Raw genomic sequence first — 21,993 nt, 5'->3', positions numbered from 1 at the left:
TGTACATATTCGAACATCTGAATGGAATTACACCCCCTTGAAGGATGAAATCTTAAATTCGATGGCCATTGTGTCGCTAAAGAGGTCCATATTTCGATTTATTTTTTTATATTAAAATAATTTTTCTAGTTTTTGTTTTTATAGAAATCCTTAACAGTTTTTTACAACGATCAGCAATTAAGATTTTTTTTTTTAATTTCATATTAAAATATTCATTTTATAAAAAAATCCAATTCAATAACTCCTTTAGGAACTCATTTTAGTTTTTTCCTTTTTTCTATTTCAACTCATTCCGTTCCTTAAAAAAAAAACTTTTCCCAACTGCCTGAAAATGTTCAAGAAATTCTTTTTTTATTTGTTGTTAAATTGAGAGGAATGGAAATAAAGTGGTGGCTAGTAAAGAAAAAAAAGGGAAAGGCACGGAATCAGCACGTTGTCGGCAATAGAAAAAAAAGTTTCCATAAAACTATATGGCGTAGAATAAAAAAAAATAAATAAAAAAACACAGAAAATGTGTACAAAAAAAAAAAAACTACAATTAAGGGGTGGTGGTTGGTAGTAAGACTGGTGTTGATGTTAAAAATGAATAAATCACAACGCATATACATACATAAGAATATGTTTGTATGTGTAAATGTGTATATAATTATTGAAGTTTACATGTTTGATTGTATAGTATGGTAGCAGATGAATTAATAATTGAGTATAAAGTGAGTGTGGTGGCATTTAAAATTATACCCAGAAATGTTGAGAGTTAGCAAAAAAAACAAAAATGGAATTAATTTCTTTTGTATTTAATTTTTTTTTCTTTCTTAACATAAAAACATGATTTTTTTTATTATTCTCGTACCAATCTCTATATTGGTGTGTGTATAACACGCTTAAAAAGAACAATGTACACGTATACATATGTATATATGTACAGGTTGTATTGTGTACACATCTACATAATTATATACGTGTTGTACGTTTTTTTTTACTTTAAAAATTAAAACAGTGTCGGAGTAAGAGATGCACCTCTCTTTATTTAGAAAAGAAACAAAAGAAAAAAAGAATTCTACATAGAAACACTTATTTAGGTACCTTCCTTACAACCTTACGTTGTAAAATATATACGTAGGTACATATATGTAATATGAAATACATTAAGGACGAAAAAGATATATGAAGATCGCAAAAGCTTTAAGCATTTTTGTAATACACAATTGTATTGTGTTATAAGAGTGAGAATAAAGAAAAAAAAATTGTTTTAGTAGTTGTCGTCAGGATATTTTTCTTTCAATGATGATGGTTTTTATTTCATTTTTTTGTCTTTTTATCCTTTGCTCCTTCTAGTATGTTACTTTTTGTTTTATTTTTTGCGAAAATAAATTTGCTGATATTTATTTTGTTTTTATATTTTAAAAGAGGCAAAAAGGAAATTATTGATATGAAAAACCAAAAGCTAATAAACAAAAAAAAGAAAAACCAAAATAAAAACATCGATTCTGTACTTTTTGGGAGCGTTAATCGAATTATTTTACATATTGAAATAGTTTATGATTTTGAAACCAGTTGTGTACTCAGAGCAGCAAAAACTAAAACTATTATGACATAATTTTTGACTGGAAATCTGTTTAATTTTATATTAGAGTTACGTTCATAAAATGATACATAAATGAAATGTACATAATTATACAGGTACTGTATAATTCAAAAATTTTTAAGCAAAATTTTTAAGGAACTTATTTCTGTATTTTGAAACCTACGATATCCCAAAATATTAATTTAGTAGCGTCTTTTTTTCAATTTTTTTGGCCTCTACTTTACCCCATAAACCTTGTTAGTTTGTTCTTTTGGCAATCAAAGCAGAAGTTCAAGGAACTCATTCCTATAATGTGTTCTTAAAACATTAATAATTCTATGGTTTTTCATATCCTGCAACTTCGTGAAGGATATATTCACTTTGGTATGGAGCTTGTAACCACTTAAAAAAGTCGTCTCCGATACGAACATGTATATACATTCTTGCTCATCGTAAAATTCTGCGCTGATTTAGACATACCCGTCCGATCGCACGATAACTCCAAAACAAGTAATGCAATAATCCGGACAACGGGTTCTGGTAGCTTCCTTCTATACAACTCAAAGAAGTTTTTATTATATTTCAAAAACGAATTAATGTATTGGTATCAAATTTTGTAAGGGTCCAATTATATCTTACATATACTCTGAAAATTTTTAAGATATGGCTGCGCCTGGTTCGAACAGCTCTAGAGAACTCCAAAAGGTAATTTTAAATATTTGAAAAAATAATAAAGTTAAATTCATCAAACTTGGCAGTCGCGTGTCCAATTATAGGTCATATATATCCTTGAAATTTTGATGGAATTACTTGACAGGTTCGGGTACCTACTACACAACTCCAAAAGCTAATTTAAAATATAAAAAAAATAATAAAGTAAGATTCATGAAACTTGGTAGTCGTGTGCGTTATTTCTGGTCAGACAATATCCCTGAAGTTTTGGTTGAATGGCTTGATAGGTTGGGGTAGCTTCCATAGAACTATAAAAGCTCATTTTAAATATTCGAAAAATAATACAGATTGGTTCATGAGACTTGACAGTCGTGTGTCCAATCATAGGTCACGTATATCAATGAAGTTTTAGTTGAGTTATTTGACAAGCTACCATACAACTCCAAAAGGAAATTGTAATTATTTGGGAAAATAATAAAGTTAGATTCATGAAACTTGGTAGTCATGTGTCCAATTTCAGGTCACATATATATCTGAAATTTTAAAGGAATGGCTTGACAGGTTTGGGTAACTGTCATACAATTTCAACAGAACTGTTCATACCGTTCTGTTTAAAATTTGAAATTAAAATTTGGTTATATTTATAAAATTTGAAAAAAAAAATTAGTGCAATTTACACAACTTATTATTTTAAAATATTTATTCTGATCACCTGAATTTGTTACATAATTTTAAATAACAAATATTTTTTAAATTCAAATTCAAATTCTTTTAATTATTAGCAATAGTGAAATTCACTATGAAGAAAATATTAAAGCAAATATATAATTTAAAAAAAATGCCAAAGATGTTGCAAATTTAAATAGAAAATTTAATTTTTACAGACTGAAGCACAGCATTCGGAACGAGATTGCTGCACTCCATGTGATAATGTGTAACCGATGGCTTGAAAATTTTGATTTTGTATATGGCAGCAGGTAGATGTTTTACACTTTTTAATGATACAATTTTTCACACACAATTTTAATCAGCTGTATTTTTAATAATAAAAGTGAAACATTCAAAAATCTAAATTTTTGTATATTTTATTTAAAACAACATCTAGGCACGAATTTTGACCTTAAATAATCTTCAGTTTGAAATTCACATTACTTTGAGTTAATGAAAATGTATACTTAAAGGAGTATTTCTAATTGATTATCGTTCTTTAATTTAAATTAATTATAAATAAATCGATTGCAAATGCAATAACATTGTATTATTATCCCAATGAAGAATTAATTAAGTACAACAGTTTTCATTTTATAAATCATTTTTATAATATTACATCGAATATTTTCACATACATAAAATGAACTCAGTATTATGATTAATCGATTAATTTAAGTTTTTACAAAATTATATCTTTGATAATTTTTTTCATGCATACGTATAACCATTAGTATTAAAAGGCGAGAATTTAAAAATATTAAACATTTTGAATTTAAAAATAAATTTTATGAATTTTTTTACTTACGTCCAGTGGTCGAAGTGGGATGCTCAAAGTGGTGGGATTGTAAAAAAAAAAAAAGTATTATTTTAGTTATTTTTTTAAAAAAATAACTAAACAAAATTTACAAAACTTTGGAAGTAAACTAACGAGAATATTTATATTCAAAATTAAATCAACTAAAAATTGAATCAAAAACTGTGCAAATTGTTACCAAAGAAATGCATAGACTACTATGTAGTAACGAAAATTTCATTAATAGAAAAAAATTATACGTTACTATTTGAAATTGGTCTTATTTAAAATTACATATATTTAATTTTTTGTTAAAAAAATTTTTAAAATTCATTAGAAAATTTTCTTAAATTTTAAAAAACATGTTCCGGAACGCATTTTTCTCTCCTATTAAGTAGTGGGATGGATTTCCAATTATTTAAAAATACTGGGATGGCATCCCACTCCATCCCGCCTCACTTCGAGCACTGCTTACGTCATCAAAATTTTATTATATCTCGATACGTACCTGAAATGAAAAAACAAAAAATTAAAATGAAAATATAATTGAATTTTCATGTCTTAAAGTTACTGTTATTTCCATAAAATGTGCGTGATTTATTTAGAATTTTTATATTAATATACATACATATACACATATGTACTCAAATACTAATAATATTCTTTTAAAACTATAATTTACGATTATTTTTAATTGTTAAAAATGGTGATTTAAGGCAATAGCTTACAATATAGTTTTATAGCTTATTATAGCTTTAGTTAAACTGTAGTATTTGAATATTTTAGGGATAAATATTTCTTTGGTTTTAAAAATAACACTTTAAATTTCCTTTGTACAATTGAAATGTTTATTTAGTGCCATTTAAGTAAATATGATTTTTTAATTGTAATTAAAAACTTTTATTTTGATTTGGATACAGTTGAAGATTTAAAATTTCAATAATACATTAATCAAGATATTATAAGATCAAACAATTACCCATAAATCATTTTATTTGTACATTTTATAAAATATTTTACAAATTATGTAGTTACACAGCTCTTTAACAATTTTATAGCTTATTTAAAGTGTAAAATTGAAATTTTGTATTTAAATGAGATAGAAATACACGAAAGAAAATGGATCACGCTCTGAACAGCCTATTTTCAATAATAAATTATTTTTCTGTACCTATACATCGAGCATTGTTACAAACTCATAATTTTAACATTAAATATACATATATTCATTTTGCATTCATTTTGAATTCATTTTTTGTGTGAAAATAAACACTTTCGCAAAGCCGCGAGAATAATTTTATATTACAATGCTATCCTGAAGAAAAATTGTTGACCAATGTCTGAATCAAACCAACAACTTTGTAGAATTTAATCCCTATTTGAAAATTTTTTGTAACACATCATCATCAGTTTTATTAAAAACAATATAACCAAAATTTGATTGTGATCAGCACATAACTGATCGAAGATTATTGTCAACTTTAGCGATAATGTCCTGCAATGATTATGAATATGTCCTTTAAATACTTTTTCCCAATTTCAAGGATGTTAGTAAGTTTTTAGTTAATAAAAGTACCTAGGAAAATGTAAATTTGGCTTTTAGTAGAGATTCACTTTATACCATCTTCACCGAAAACTAGACATGTGAAATTTGATGCACCATAAACTCCATTTATTATATGCAATGCGGTCGGTAAAAATTAATTATAAATATTTGACAACAAATTATACACATACAGGTACACCTGCCTATATTTTTCTTATATTTATTAGCACCTTTCAAAAAAATTTTTAAAAAGTAGTGCTTATTAGTTTTACTCTGTCCGTGGATATTTTACAAAACTTCTACACCTTTGAAGATAGAAACCTGGAATTTTATATGTAATAATGGTCTATTATTAGGAACTTATTTCTAAAAGTTATAGCTCCTTAAAGTCGTAAACACGCCATTTTTTGACAATTTATTGTAACGATAACATAAACATTTTTCAAATTCTGTAAACGCAGAATAGTATTGGTGAGCTTTTTTTAACACAGTATATCTGAATTCCGTTATCTGAATTCTGTTTTTCCAAATCTTCTAAAAACAGTTTTTCTATATTTGTATATTATTGAATAGTTTATTTCGGGAGAAGAAAATTTTTTCCACTTATTTTTCTTAACTCCCGCAAATAACCCCTAAATTCGAGCACTATGATAAAGATTGCATAAATCGTTTGTGCTAAATGTATGCCATTTTTGAAAAATATACGTAAAGTATGTACATGAATTGTTTTCAAAAGCAATATTTTCAATTGTTGAAGGAAAAGTGCTACTTTACAAACCAAGGGTTTGACAGAACTTTATTTCAGTATACTTTTAGTACATCAGCTTAGATATTGAAATGCATATACATACATTACATACTTTGTTTAAAATTCCTTAATTTCCTTAATTTTTAAGTATGTGCACATGAATGTATATATACATCGTTTGAAAAGGAAAAATCTTAAACGGTGAAAAGAATCTGCACCTTAAAATAAATTTGCGAGAAAAACCAGGTTTAGGGTAAATGTGATTTTATCTTTATATTTTAATAATTTCATTCAACTAAATTATTATGACTTGATTAAAACGCATACATATATAGCAGCTCATAATTTATTCATTGAACCCGAACTTAATTCAGATTTAAATTTTGTGCTATTTTTATCTATTATTTGTAATTCGACCTTAATCCCTTCTTATACACAACCACTGGTCTTATAAATTTATAAATCTTATAAATATTTTATATATGCATGAATAAACGCGTATGTTACAAGATATTTATATAAATTCATAAATAACCTAGAGATGCATTCACATACACATATGTAAATATATTAACATAATTAAGAAAGAAAAATCTGATGTGTTCAGCACATAGCCGACCGCATCGTGTATTGCCTAGTTTTAATAGAATTCTGTTTTGTACCACCCGAATTCCCTGAAAAGTTCACCAGTTGGTGCCGGTAACAACCAGAACTGAAAGATCAAGAAATTCCACCAATCCGTTCCGTAGATACGGTAAAAAATTTAAAATCGGCTCCAGTTCGGTTTCCAAGCTCTTTTCGAGATCTTTCAAAAAAATTTAGGGATTCTTTAATTTAACTTCCCGAGTTTAAGTTTTAAATTTCAAGGAAATTTGTTAATAATTTCCCTTTATTATAGGCGCAAAGTGTAAAATTGGGCCGCAAAAGGGCCCAGTTCCCAAAGTATGATATATCCCATAAGTTGATCAATTTGTACAATAGCCAAAATAAACTTACATATAAAATTTCATCAATATAGCTTCAGCCGAACTTGAGATACACGCGTACACACAGACCGACAGACTGACATTGCTCAAAAAATAGTTTATTTACGCTTTCCTACTATGGAGAAATGCATCCCCACCGAAAACTCGACATCCGAAATTTGGTGCCATCACATAACCTCCCTTATTGTTTGCAATGCGGTCAGTAATAAGTGTCTAATAATAATACAACAGACCAAATATTTTCTCTTGGAGCATATTTAATGAAAATGACCATCGTCGTCGTTAAAAACAAGGACACAAAAGAAAAAGGAAAAAAATCGTGCTTTTCGTGCTGATTTTGAAAAAAAAAATAATAAAAAAGAGATTTAAACAGAGTTGTATGATATGTTGTGTACGAGTGTGTATGTACAACACTCGTAATATATTACATACCAACATATAATCATGTATGTGTGATAAAGATAAAGTTAAATGATATATATTTTCTACTTGAAACAGTTTTGTTGTTTTGATTTTGTATTTCAGTTTTTGTTATTAACAAAAACATGTACCTTATACAGTTGTATAAATAAATGTTTACATAATTAAATGCACATAATTTATGTATAAACATATATTATACATTTATACATATTTATGTATGCATGTGCATAATGTGTATACATTAAGATATTGACAAGTGAACATGCTAAAGTATCCTCTAGACTTCTGATTTAATTTGCTCTCGTGTTTATTTTTTTTAAGTTTTTTTTTTTGCAAATTTTGCATATAAATTCTGGCTTGTACTTTACTTTTTATAATAGTTTATATAGTGTAAGTATATAAATTAATGCATTTTTTTTCATTGTTTCAATTTTTATGTTATGCTTTCCCCATTCTCATTACATGTACATATAAAATATATTCCCAAATCCTACATAATATACAATAAGAGCAATTACAAGCTTACATACTAAGTATATCTTAAGTATACACTTAGATATTTTAGATACATATTCATCATATCACACATAGCACGTACATATATATAAAACACATGCATATTGTTATGTATATACTTTCATGCAAGTTAAAAATGAATACATTGTTGTACTTATATTATGTTATTCATTTTTGTAATTTCAAATTCGATTTTTTAATCACTTCTACATTCTTCCTTAAAAAGCATTACAAAAAAATAAAAGAATAAAGAAAGAAAATTAAGTTTTTTTTCGCTTATTGGGTGTCGTAATATTTTTTTTCTCACTCTTAATCATGTGTACAAGTAGATTCGAAAAAAAGGAATAATAAGACAGCAATAAAAAAATTAAAACAAAAGAACTGTAAATCGAAAGACAAAAAGCGAAGGAACCCTCCTATATTTTTTTTAAGTTTTTTGCTCGATTCTTTTTTTTAATTTTTAATTTTGCCAGTATTTATTTGGAATCAATTCGAACCAAAACCCAACAGAAAAGAAACGAAAAAATATTGCACCAACAATTTTTATTTTATAAAACAATAAAATACTCTCTAAGAATCGAAATTGAAAATATTCAATTGTGGTAGTAGGGTACAAAATCGTTCCATCATCTAAAAAAAAAGTAGAAAAGTAGAAAAAAAGGAGCAAGCAATATAGTCAGAAATTGTACAAAAAATTAAAAATAAAAAAAAGTTGGCGAAATTGGAACCATTTAAAAAATTTTTCTTTCCAATTTTTTCCTCTTTTTTTTCTGTCTTAATTTTGTTATTTTTTGTGGGTTATTGATATATAACTATAGATTATGTAGATATTTTAGAAAAAATTGTATGTATGCTTAAACGTTTTTGTTATATACATATGTTTATACACATACGAATATTCATACTAATATATTTATTTTTTAACAACATACAAAAAAAATTAGAGGAAAGGAATAGGTACCAAATTTTATATAAATATGTAAGTACAAATGTCTCATATAGTAAATATGAGTAAAATTGTAGTAGCTACTAGCTAGTAGCATATAGCTTAAAGCTTTTATTTCAATACTGTGATTCCCAATTAAATACGTTAAAATTTTTTTCTTTTCTTTTTTTTATAAACATACTTAGTATGTATCACATACTAAACTATAAATATAGCATATTTATTTGTATTACATGTTAAGGATGTGCTTTATGCATATTCTGTACATATATATCATGCGGAATATTATTTAAAATACATGTGTACATATATACAAAGGTAACATACTCGTGTCTTAATTTAAATCTAAATTATATACATACTTCAACATCTATAACCATATTACCTTCATTTACCTGTATGCATTTAAACAGTTTCCTAAGTTAAATAATATTTTAAAGTGACAGTGTGTGATAAAAAAATCATTTTTTGTAAATATGTGTATTTAAATTAGTATAAGGGAACAATAAAATTTTAATACTAATTTTGTAATTTTTCAAGCTATTATTGACTTTTGTCTCTATAGAAAAAAGTGCTTATTAGTTTTACTATGTCCGGCTTACCAAACTTTTACACCGTTTGAAATAGGATGAAGCTTTGTATATCAATACCATAAGCATTTTTTAAATTCTGAAAACGCAAAAAGATAGCGACTGGTTTCTACTACTATACAAAATAGTCAAACATTAAAATGGCAAAATTGGGGTTGAAATTAATTGATATTTAACATACGTTTTTTTCCAAGAAGAAGTGGCAAGAGCAAGGGATACCCAGACCCTCAAGGCGTGCACGACCATCTTAGAAGGACTTGCAGATGCTTTCCGTCAATCATGAGGTGGATGTATAACATAATGGTGGTGCCGCTCCTTACAGACAGGGCTGTTTTATGGGGCAGCAGACTTTCACTTGAAGCAACAGGAAGAAACCTGGAGCGGTTGCAGAGTTGTGCATGTGTCTGCATAACTGAAGCTATGAGGACGTGACGAACCGTGGCAATGAAGGTGATTTTGCGAGTAACCCCTCTGCATCTCCTTGTCCAGATGGCGAAGAAGGAGACAATTCTGAGGTTACGAAAAAATGGAGCGGGAGTGCTCGGAGCAAAATTACACTCCTTGCTACTTCCTAGGGATGATATGGTAAGAAGATATAGCTTCGAGAGAAACTTCACCTCGTTGCTGAGTGGCAGAAAGAAGTGAAGACAAGATTTGGCGGTCTTCCCGATCGAGTCCCACGTCATCGTATGGTACACGCATGGATCAAAGACATAGTATGGTGGACGCATGGATTTTGGTGCCAAGAACAAAATTCTTCGAACTCATGAAAAATGAGTTCGAGAAATGAAAAATCCCAGCATACTCCTTCGCCCGAATGATCTCCGACTTTCAGGCGAAGGCGCATGCTATCGAAATGTGTGTGCAGTTCAACCTTGAAAGGGGACAACGAGGATACCGGGGACAAAAAAATATTGACCATGTCGTACAGTTACGGTGTCATTGAAACGCTGAATTCTTTCTCAGTATCCTCCAGGATAGTGGAAACGAGGTGGCCGATGCGTTTGCGAAGAACCGGAGTCCTTCTTCAGAATGGGACCACATACGTTTGGAAGAGAATTAAGGAAGAAAATGAAGAGGCGACGTTCGGGCTGCTGGAGGGACCAACCGGAGCTGACCAACCAAATCATAGGGTTCAGCAAGAATCGAAGCACTGGTATCTTGACAGAGCATTGAGGGCTTAGGGGTTACTTCTGGACCTAATAAGTGAAGGTATTTCCAGATTTAACGGGTAGGAAGAAAAGGCCTCGGTACACGTTTTGAAAAGATACGGGGCCCTCGTCCGCAGGAGAAACGAAATACTGACAAACTATACGTGTTCACTCCGGTAGAGCTGCGAGACTTCAAAGTTACTCGAATTCATCAGGAGGGTGGGTTTCCATGGGGTGTTGTAGGGCCTTGTTCCACGCCAGATTGGAGGCACAATACATCTTTTAAGCTGATCCCAATTCACTGTTACACCTTCTTTGGGATATATAATCTATGTTGTTTTTTCAAATTTTTAATATCATTTTTTTCCTAGACGGTAGCTGGTATAAGTCTGATCTTTTAGTAGATTTTACAACTGATAAAAAGTTTGTCTGTCTTTCGAAATTCGCACTACACTTTTTTCATATTTTTGCACATCTCTATTATTTATTTATCTGTGGTATTTCATATGGCGTTTCCTTTTTAATACAAAAAATGAACCAACAATGAAAGCATATCTTTAAATATTTCTACGTGTTTTCTGACTGAGATTATGCCAAAGATTACAAAAATAGCTAAAAATAAAATTTACAGCGAAACTCGTCATTTTAATACATACTAAACCTATTCTTGATCAAAACTTTTTTGAAATTAATTAATTTCTATGTATATACCCCAAATTTCGATGAGAATATTTTTTTGGCGTTTTTATACGACTCACAACCAGTATTTCAATCGAACTTTTACCAAAATTCAAATAATAATGCCGAGGTTACCTAATTAGCTGCAAAATTTTACTTGTTAAACTTATACTCTGTTTTCTCAGTTCAAATTTCAAAATAAATAATTTTTAATTAAATAAAGGTTTAATGTTTCGTAAATTGAAATAAAAATATTTTTTTACATTTTGGGACACAAATTTTGAGTTTTTGATTATTCTGTTCAAATTGACGCTATAAACAACATCTAGGGTTTTTTTATCAAAACATGATAACTACGTTTTTAACAAAAAAGTTTTGAATGCAGTATTACTCAAAATTTTAAGCGCTATCTAACGCTAGAAAAAAAATTTGATTCCCTTGTCCTTGTGAAGAATTATGATTAATTCATTGTTCTAAATATTTTTTGATAAAATAAGATATCAACAACTCACTTCTCGAGTTCATAAAATTTTCTAAGAAGGCATTGAAATATAGATATTTCATGTTATACATTTTTGGAATGAAAATGTATTCTAATTTTTTTCCCGTTGTACAATTCGTGACTTCAATAATGCTTTATAAAAAGTTTAAGTACGGTATTAATACGATTGTAGTACCATCTCAGAGCTTTCAATATCTTTACATAGTAAAAAAAACTGCTAAAGCTTTTGATACATTTTAGAATACAATTTTTATAATATTAATACATACTTTGACGTTTGTTTGAAAATTTCAATTTAAAATTCTGTGCAAATGTTAATTTATAAAAAACGTTACCACATCATTAAAAACATAGCACTTTCATGCTGCAGTTTAGGAAAAAAACTTCATAGCTAGCACTTTATTGCTGAAAATATATGCTAGCTTATTTAAATGGTTATTTCCAGAATTCATATTCAAGTAGGTTATTTTCATATACTATATATGTAAGTGAAACTCATGTTTCAAAATATTCAAAAGTAGATAAGAAAACTTAATCCATTCTGATTGATACAAATTGCAATTGGAATATTGCGTATCTTATTTGATATAGAAAAATATACTAATATTTTAATACTACATATATTTAGTGTCAACATTTTAAAGTGATAACTTTTTAAACCATTTTTACTAAATTTCCACTAGCTAATGGTTTAATAAAGCAAAAATAGCACAAAAAAAATTCCAATCGTGTTTTACTTGAAATAGCAAAAAAAAAGGTATCATGTTCTGACATTAATATTATAACTGTAATTTTAATGGTAATAATAAATTATTACCATATAAAGAATTAAATTAGCGGTCTAAAAAAAGCAGGCTCATATTAATTAAATATTATTTAACGCATACTGTGATTATTTATCGTCAATATCTTACAAAAAGCATTCCGAATTTGTACGTTTTGGTGTCTCCATGAGGGCGCTTTTTTCGTACATACATATATCAGTAAATTGTATGAAAATTTTTAAATAATTCGTGTTTGTTTGATTTATACCAAGGCGTACATGGTAAATACGAATTTATGTGCACTATTAAAATAATAGTTATCAATCCCTTTGCATGCAAAAAATCTGAATGACGTCATATTTTGTTGTTTTTTTTTGTTTCAAAATTCGCTATTTTTATTCTTTTTCTTTGTTTCTTCTCTAATATATTATCAAACCGCTTACTAAGTAAGCGAGAAGTGACCACACAGATCGACATATTATTGCACTTCTGTCGAAATCGTAAGCAAAAGGATAAGGAATTTTATGTCTTTTTTTCGTTTTCTTTTTTTATTTTATTAATTTTTTTTTGTTTACATCCACATCTTACCCCTAAAATTTGTCCTTGTAAATAAAGTTTCACACTAGTGGTAATATGTCGATCTACGAAAAAATATTAATGCCTAAAATTTTTATTATTCTATTTCTCCTCTTTCAATTCGATATCCCTTTAATTACATTGTAATTTAAATTTTATTTTGGTGGTAACATGTTAATCAACTAAAAATTTTTTACTAAAACTTTGCTTTCTTCACTCAAATTTTTTAATAAAGAAAAAGAAAGTAACTTCTTTAAAGCGACATAATTTCTGCTGAAGGGACAATTTTTGTTGCGTTTGAAAAATCAAAGCTTAGAGTACTCTTTGTTTAGTTGTAATTCCCGTCCCCGCCTAAAATATTAGCTCAGTACTTTCACTTTAACTACTTGTACAACTACTCTAAAGTAATGTTAAATGTAATCAATTATCCTAGAGCACTACCCGCGAAATGTAATTCAATACCCACGAATTTCATTGTGGGTAACTAGAAAGGTAATGAGTGATTGCTTATCAAGACCTATGTATGTAACGACTAAATTTTCAACTATATTTCTTCAAAGAGAAAAATAAAGAAAAAACATTATATACACAAAACATTCTATGTGCATATGTATTTTAATATATGTATATAGAATTTTCTTAAAAAATTTAAGAACACTCTTTGAACTTTTTACTTTGATTAAAGTTTTACTTAAATTTTAGACTCATTAAAAAGCTCTACTATTTGTAAATTTCACCTATTTTTTGTTGTTTTAAAAATGAAAGCTTTCATTGGAGAAAATTATTGATTTTTTTTAAATTTCACTGAATGAACGCTTCGAACTTGAATTATAAAGAAATCTCTGAAATCATTTAGATTATTTAGATTTTGGCGAAAACTCTTTTAAAACAATTATAATTGTCTTCATAATCAATTTCTAAAACAAAAACATCATGATAAGTCAAAGAAATTTCGATTTGAATTTTATTTATAAATTAAAAACCTATTCAACACTTTTCATTACAAACTGTAACTAAAATTTTTATATATTCAAATTTCATTTCATTTTCTTTTTTCATTTTTTTCTGTTAAAGATTATTCAAGAAAAAAATAGCTTTCACATAAGTAGGTTGCAAGAGGTAAAAATGGAATTTTTTACTTCAGCATTTTTTTTTCTTTTTCTTATTCTTTATATCAGACATTAAAATTGGATTTGTAATGAATACAGTGGTGGTGGTAAAATATTGGTGATGGTAAAGGGTGCTCGGGAATTAAAAGTAAAATATAAAAAATATATCGAACGGTTTTCGGTTTTTTTTTTTTTGTTCAGTCTTTTTTGTTTTTTTCTTATTCTTTACCCCCGCAACCAACCTTTAGCAAAATTTAGTGAGTCGATATTTAAATGCCCTTTTCTTCTACTTATTTTATATAAATGTTTATGGACATATGTATGTATGTGCACGTATAGCAAATTTTATATAAATTCTTTATAATTTTCATACATATTGATGTAGTTTGTACGATTGTAAATATGTATGAAAAGAAATTATTCAATACATTTCATTTGACGTTTATGCCAACCTTGCAATAAGTTTACCAATTGGTCTTCCCTTTTTTTTCTTCAGCATTTTTAATTTTTTCCTATTTTGTTGTTGATTTGCTTTATTTTTTTTTCTTTATATTACTGCATATAGAATTATAAGTTCGTATTTAGCCCCTTGTTTGGCAAAAAAAATTATTGGTTTTGAATAGGGCAAGCGCATAAATTTTTTATTATTATTATGATTCTCAATTTTTATACATATACTTATAACGTATATATACATGTTTCTTAGATATACTATTTTTTCATCATTGTTGTAATTGCATTGCAAAAAAAATTAGTTTTTATTAACTAAAAAAACAAAAAAATCTTAATTTTAGATTTTTTATTTTTTTTAATGCTTTTTTTTAATTTAATAGAAAAAAATTACTAAATTATATTCATGAACGTATGTATTAAGTGCATACATATACAAATATTTAAATATAGGTATATACACATATTTATATATTTTATGTGCAAAAATTTATATATGTAACTACCATATACTTGTATGGTTTCTTAGTAATAATCGTAATTCCATAGATACCAACTACAATCTATAGAAACTGAATTCTTTTTTACAAATAAATTAAAAACTAAATAAAATTATCTAATTTCTAATTGTTAAAATCTATTTAAAAATAAAGACAACAACACACCCTACCTAATGCCTTTTTGCTCTAATAGGATTTAAAGTTAATTTCCATATAATATTTAATATATTATAAATACTAATGTATGTATACATACATACACATAATGTATGAAATAAAGCCGGACGCGTAAGGTGGTTTCGCTGGTAAATTAGAAAATATAGTTTTAAATTGTAAATAAAATTTTATTTATTGTTAAGATCTAAAAAATCTTTTTAATTTATTTAATAATTTATAATGCAAAATTAAGTCGTTTGAAATCAAAATATACATACGTATGTATTTATATAATTATATTAGTTTATAAATTAACTTTATTTAAATTATGCAATTCGAAGCGTACCTTGTTATTTAAAGTGAAATTAATTTAAAAATTTATAATCAGCAAGAAAAAGTAAGTAGAAATAGTAAAAGAAATTTAAAATAATGTCGCGCCATGATATATGTATGTACATACATAAGCTGCCTACGTACCCCTTTTTTTGATACTCGTATATTTATAAAATGTACTTATTAGTCTGTCCGTTTATTTTTCTGTTCACAATATTTTCAATTTAAAAAAAAATAAATTTTGTGGATAGATCATAGTTAAAACATTAGTTAGTTATCTCGAATAAAATTAAATAATAATTTTAAATATCTCATCTTCTTTTATATCTCATCATTCAAATTGTAGTAGATTAAACCCTTTTAAATCGTTCGTTCAAACCCATCATCATATCTCAAGTCAGGTTTTCACAAATTTGAGAAACTTTCCTTCTAAGTGGCAATTAGAAAAACTGTAGAATTTTTTATTGCAGTTTATCAATAAATATTGCATTTTATACTTTAACAAGATTTCTTTGTACCTTGTCTTTGGGTCATTACTTCTCAACCTTTCTCCCTCGCCCCTATGAAACAAGTGTAACAAGCCCTAAAAATCATGAAAATACTCTTTTTTTTTATTGTAACAAAATCACAGTTATCGAAATGCTTCTTCCGTCACGGCACAGCAGAGTTGAGTTTTGAAAAGGAAAAATAGCCATCAAAATATACAGCTATTTGAAATCTTTTTTTTTTTTAAATATTTGAAATTTTTACAGCTTTTTGGTACCAATTAATAGTTTATTTCTTTAGAAGTAAATTTTTTCCATTACATTCTCCCTCAAGTTATCGCCTCTCGAAATTTGCAAAATATGAAATTTTGGCATTTTTGAAACTGCAATTTTTTTCTGAATTTCTATAAAAACGAAAAATTAAAGGTAAAAGCCATGACGTCAACAAATATTTTATATTTATCTTATGTCACGCACTTAACCTTCGAATTCACTATTATGCCTCTTCATTTTTTTTTTGCTTCATAAATATATGCAATTATTTGAAATATTTTTGTATATGAATGAAAATAATTAAATAACATACTAGAAATTTTTAAAAGTAGTATTTTCGCTTGATCAAGGGAAAATTGCTTCTTTACTAACCATTGGTTTCATCCCACTTCATTTTATTTCTTTTTTAAGCACTCTTCCAAAAAAAATTTGAAAAAAAAGTGCTTATTAGTTTCAGTCTGTCCGTCCGTGGAGATTTTTTAGTTTACAAAACTTCTACACCCTTGAAGATAGAAAGCCAAACTTTTTTATGAGCATAGATCTTTACTAGAAACTTATTTCCGGAGAAGAAAATTAAAAAAAAAATTTTATTTATCTTGCCCCGTTCAAAAGTTATACCCTCCTGAAATTCCATTTTTTAACTATTTATTGCAGAGAAACTACAGGCATTTTCAAATTTTGTAAACGCAGAAATATAGTCTTCTACCACGGCTTTCCATACATGAACTTTAAAAAAAACAAAATAGCTGCCAAAATTTATCGTTATCTAAAGTCCGCTTTTTCCAAATTTTTAATTTTTAAAAATTATCGTTTTTCTTCTACTGTCTACTCTGTCTCCTCTTTCCTCTTAAAAACTTTTAACGGAGTAGAAGAAAAAGTTCAAGTTCAAGTTATCGCGTCTGGAAATTTGTAAAATTTGAATCTTTGGCACGTTATATTTCCGAAACCACAAGCTTTTTCAAATTTCTATAAACGCAGAAAGCTAACGGTAAACTATGCCATTGATATATATAATTATTTTTCTTAACTCACGCAATTAACTCTTAAATTTGAGCATTATATTAAAACATCTCTAAATTTATTTCTGTTTTATTTCAAAGACAGCATTAATCGTTTATCATAAATGTAATAATACATACTCGTATATTCGTATATGAGTGAAATTAATTAAAGCAGTATTTTCACTTCTTGAAGGAAAAAGTGCTTTATTACAAAACATTGGTTTAACCCAACATTATTTCTTTTAGCTTTCTATTTTCCTTTACGACAACACAGCCTTTAACCTATGTTACCATTTAATTTTTTTTTATATTTTTCTTTCTTAACAAAAAATCTACCTTAATGAATTAATAACAAGTAAAAACGTTTCAGTAGGTATAAGCCGACCAAATTATACCCTGCACTTTGACAATGCGAGTTTAAAAACTTGTTTTTGAAATATTTAGAAATAACTTTGATTGCTAAATTTCAATTACTTGAACCTGCCAAATCACTCAATAGAAACTTTACGGATATTATGTCTGACCTATAAGTGAACACATGACTACCGAGCTTTATGAATCTATAAACTTAATATTTTTCCAAATATTTAAAATTAACTTTCGGAGTTGTATGGCAGCTATCCGAACCTGTCAAGCAATTCTACAAAAACTTCAGAAATATATCTGAACTAAAATTGGACACACGACTGCTGAGTTTCATGAATTTAGCTTTATTATTTTTCCAAATATTTAAATTTAACTTTCGAAGTTGTATGGCAGCTACCCGAACCAGTGCTATGTAAAGTGTAATTGGACACATCTTTGCAAAATTTGATATTAATATCTCTATTACTTTTTAAAATATTATCCGTTGTCCGAATTGGTCCAATTTTCGTCGATCCAACATTATTTCTACCGATATTTGAGTTATCGTGCCAATTGGTCAAGTATATATACATATATCCATACTTGAGACGACTCCTTCAAGTGGTTACGAACTCCATACCAAAGTGAATATATTCTTCACGAAGTATAGGGTATAAAAAATAAGGGAAACAAAAAACAAATTAAAAAAAAATAATGAAAATATTATTTTTAGCAAATTCTTAAATAAGTTGAGGAAGCAAATAAATTAAGTAGAAAAACAAAAACCAACGACTACAATTTTGAAGAAAGCTTCCTTTTTATAATACATGTGCACACATTCCTATACTGCATACGTACATGGATAAGTACATAACGCAGTGTTTTCAAAAACTAAATATTAGTTCGACTTATTTATTATCAATACAAATGAACATTTTATCACACCATAAACAATTTTCAAATTTTTTGTTCAGTTTTTTTATTCTACCGTTGTCCTTGTTTGGTACTTCTCTTTTTTTTATTATTATGATTAAACCTATATCTTCGTTTAACTGCACAAAGGGTTCGGTATCTATTTTATATATCTTCTTTTGTCATTTTATTTATCTAGAGAAGACAAAAATAACAAAAAAAAGTCCTTTGATTACATAAATTTTAATAAAAAGACATTCATAACCGAAAAAAATAATAATAATAACATAAAAAAGAAGGTCGATGGGTTGATGGGTTAGTAGATAGGTATTTAAATTGTTTTGAAAAGATTGTCCCGTATTTTTAACATTAATTTAAATATACAAGCGTACATTCAAACTTTAGCGTATATTCTTTTAAAATTTTTATCAACAAATATTAATATAAAATGACAAAAACAAAAATATGAAAATGAGAATAAAAAATAAAAAAAAAAAAAAAAAGAATTATCCCCATCTTAAACACATATATGTACTCGTACATCTTAGTATAAGCAAATATGAATTTGAGGAAAGGAATTTTTTATTTCCAAAGAAAAGAAAAGAATGTCCTTTTTTTCATTGACAGATAAGAAAATGATCGTTTTTGTTTGTTCTTCTTCTGTCTCGAAAGTAAAATACGTAAATAAGCTAAAATGCACATAATTATGTAGGTACATGCCTTTGTATGTATTTTATAATGTCTTTATATCTAACAAGTTCCAATGCTCAGAGAGAAACTTGAAAGCACAACCTTATTTTATATGGGTTTTTTTAAATCGAAGTGGCTATTTTTTGAGAAGAAATATTAAAATAAATTCACACTTATTATAAAGCAGGTAAAATTTAGAAAATATATTTGAAAAATCAAAAAAATATATTAATATTTTCATTGATAATTATTTTAAAATTTTAAAAAAAGCGGAAAAACAACAAGCACAACCTTCGCCTTCAACGTTTTATATGTTACTGAAAGCATTTTATTATTTTTAAGTGAACAGCTTTTTTTTCTCATAGGGTAAGTTAACTCAAGATATGGGGAGTAACTGTGGTATCAAGTTGAAAATATAATTAATGAAAGATAATTCTTAAATATTGATATAAATACATAGTAAAGAAAAAATTTGAAGAGGGAATTAGAAAATAATATCTAAAATACAATCAAATATTATTTGTGAAATACAAATTTTATATAAACTTCAAAATTTTACCTCTATTTTTATTTGAAAAAATATTAAAAACTTACTATCATTTATATCAATTACCTAAGAAAAAAAAATATTTAAAATGTTTGGAAAAAACAATCATATTTTTTTGACCGGATTTGAATATTTTTTTTATTTTTGAAATAAATGGTATTTTACCAAATGACTCAAAAATTCCGACTGTAAAATAACAGGTATTTTAAAATTTTTGTTCTTTATGTAATATTCTTTCCGTTTAGAATTAAAATAGGTCATACATACACATGCAGGGACATTTTATAAATAGATTACTCTTGTTTACCTGGTAATAAAATATGAAAAAAGAACACAGCAAAATTTTTTGAAGCACTCAATATAACATGTTTGAAATAGTTTTAAAATAATTATTTAAAAAAAATTAATTGGAAGTAGGTACATCATATTTATTTTTAATAACTTAAAAACTAACTGAAATTATTTGAAACAATTTTATAAGTAACGTATAAATAACCGAAATGAGATAATTCAAATTGTTGAAATGTGTCAACCTATATTACTTTTAATAACATTTTTGTTAGCCGACACTACTCAACTTACCTTATTGGGAAATACAAAATGTGCATAAAAAATCATACATCCTTCCTCATTAACATTTGAAACCATACTGAAATATGAATTTGAAAATTTATTTCATTTTTTCTTTCCTCCTACCTTTCTTTCCTTTTTCGTGCAATAGAATTTAAATGGGAAGCTTTTTAAAAAATGTGTATAATATCCTGAGATTTTTTAAAATATTAATCTCTTTTTTACGTAAAAAAAAAAAAAAAATAATAAAAAATATGACACGATCAGTGGCATTTAAAGAAAAAACCAGCAACGAAGCCAAAAATTCGTAATATTTCGTAAAAAAAATTGAGTATTGGGACTTGTTAGATAGATATAAAGACATTATATTTTACATACGTTAAATATATATACATTTATATAAGATTCCACATGTATAATGTGGACATACATGAATGTTTATGTACAATATCAAAAAATATATTTATTTGCCAATTTAAAATAAGGGAAAACGATAAATTTGTTCAAAATTATTTTAAATTTTCTTAAGGAATCCATGTATATAATATATTATTACCCTTCACGTTACTCGCAATAAGTGAGGTTTTTTGATTTGACAAATTTCATGTGTTGAGTCAACAGAAATGCACTTCCTCATCAACGAAATGTGGAACTGTCTACCTATCGACTTATCCTTGTCGTTTCACTTCTGCACCTTAACTTCTTCTATACCTTAACCGATTTTAAGAAAGATTTATATTTCAGACGTTTTAAAAATGAAACACTTTTTATTTTATGCGATTTTGGATCATAAATAACTAATAAAAAATCTAGAACTAATAAAATACCTAAAAAATTTTGAAAACTGTGAAAAACATTTTAAGAAAAACAACCTATGCTAAAAGCCCAATTTAAGATTAAAAACTTCCTAATTTAATATTTTCGGTAATTATAAAATTAAACTTGCATTATTTAAGGTAGGAATTTTTTAAACGAGTAAGATTTAAATATTAAACCAAAGACTCGAACAATTTTAAATAACATTAAGTAAGTATTTTGAGTAAATGAGTAATAAATAAATAATTTACCAAATTGAATTATTTCTTCAAACCAAAATTTTTAAAATTTAAACTTTTCTGTTTACTTATTACTGTTTCTTAAATGTTAGAGTTGTTCAAAAGCATTGAAAGTAAAACTAGATTTACTAATTGGAATTAAGGTTATTCAAGAAACACACAACTCTTTTTCAATTAGGTTTTAGAATTGATACATCAAGTCTCCAAGACCTTAAGTATAAAAAATTTAAAAAAAAATCTGCTTGAAATATTTTACTGTTATGATGTTCTGATTCCATTAAAGATACTTAAATGTAAAGTGAAATTTAAAAACTTCGACACATTTATAAGGTATATAGCAGGACACTTTGCGACACGATCAAAAATAACTTTGCTAAAAGCAATTTACCCTTCGATCCAAG

General features: G+C 26.9%; 1 protein-coding gene across 12 annotated transcripts in view; it reads right to left on the bottom strand.

Annotated features, from left to right (window-relative positions):
• Nucleotides 1-3,688: 3,688 nt before the first annotated feature.
• LOC129611162 (broad-complex core protein isoforms 1/2/3/4/5-like) overlaps nt 3,689-21,993 on the bottom strand; it is a 122,900-nt gene continuing 104,595 nt past the window's right edge. For 6 of the 12 annotated variants that reach the window (XR_008697133.1, XR_008697130.1, XR_008697127.1 and 3 more), the window contains one exon: nt 3,690-4,248. Coding sequence is in view for 1 of the 12 variants with exons in the window: in XM_055524139.1 (XP_055380114.1) it covers nt 4,231-4,248 (18 nt within the window). In the remaining 11 variants the exon portion in view is untranslated. Of the gene's footprint in view, nt 4,249-21,993 lie in introns of all 12 variants that reach the window. The other 6 variants (XR_008697128.1, XR_008697129.1, XR_008697131.1 and 3 more) reach the window with 2 other exon arrangements.

The sequence above is a fragment of the Condylostylus longicornis genome, unplaced genomic scaffold (genome assembly GCF_029603195.1).
Source record: "Condylostylus longicornis isolate FDR11 unplaced genomic scaffold, ASM2960319v2 ptg000048l, whole genome shotgun sequence".
Lineage (NCBI taxonomy): Eukaryota > Metazoa > Arthropoda > Insecta > Diptera > Dolichopodidae > Condylostylus > Condylostylus longicornis.
The sequence above is the reverse complement of the archived record's forward strand: the minus strand, read 5'-3'. Positions and strand labels throughout refer to the sequence as shown.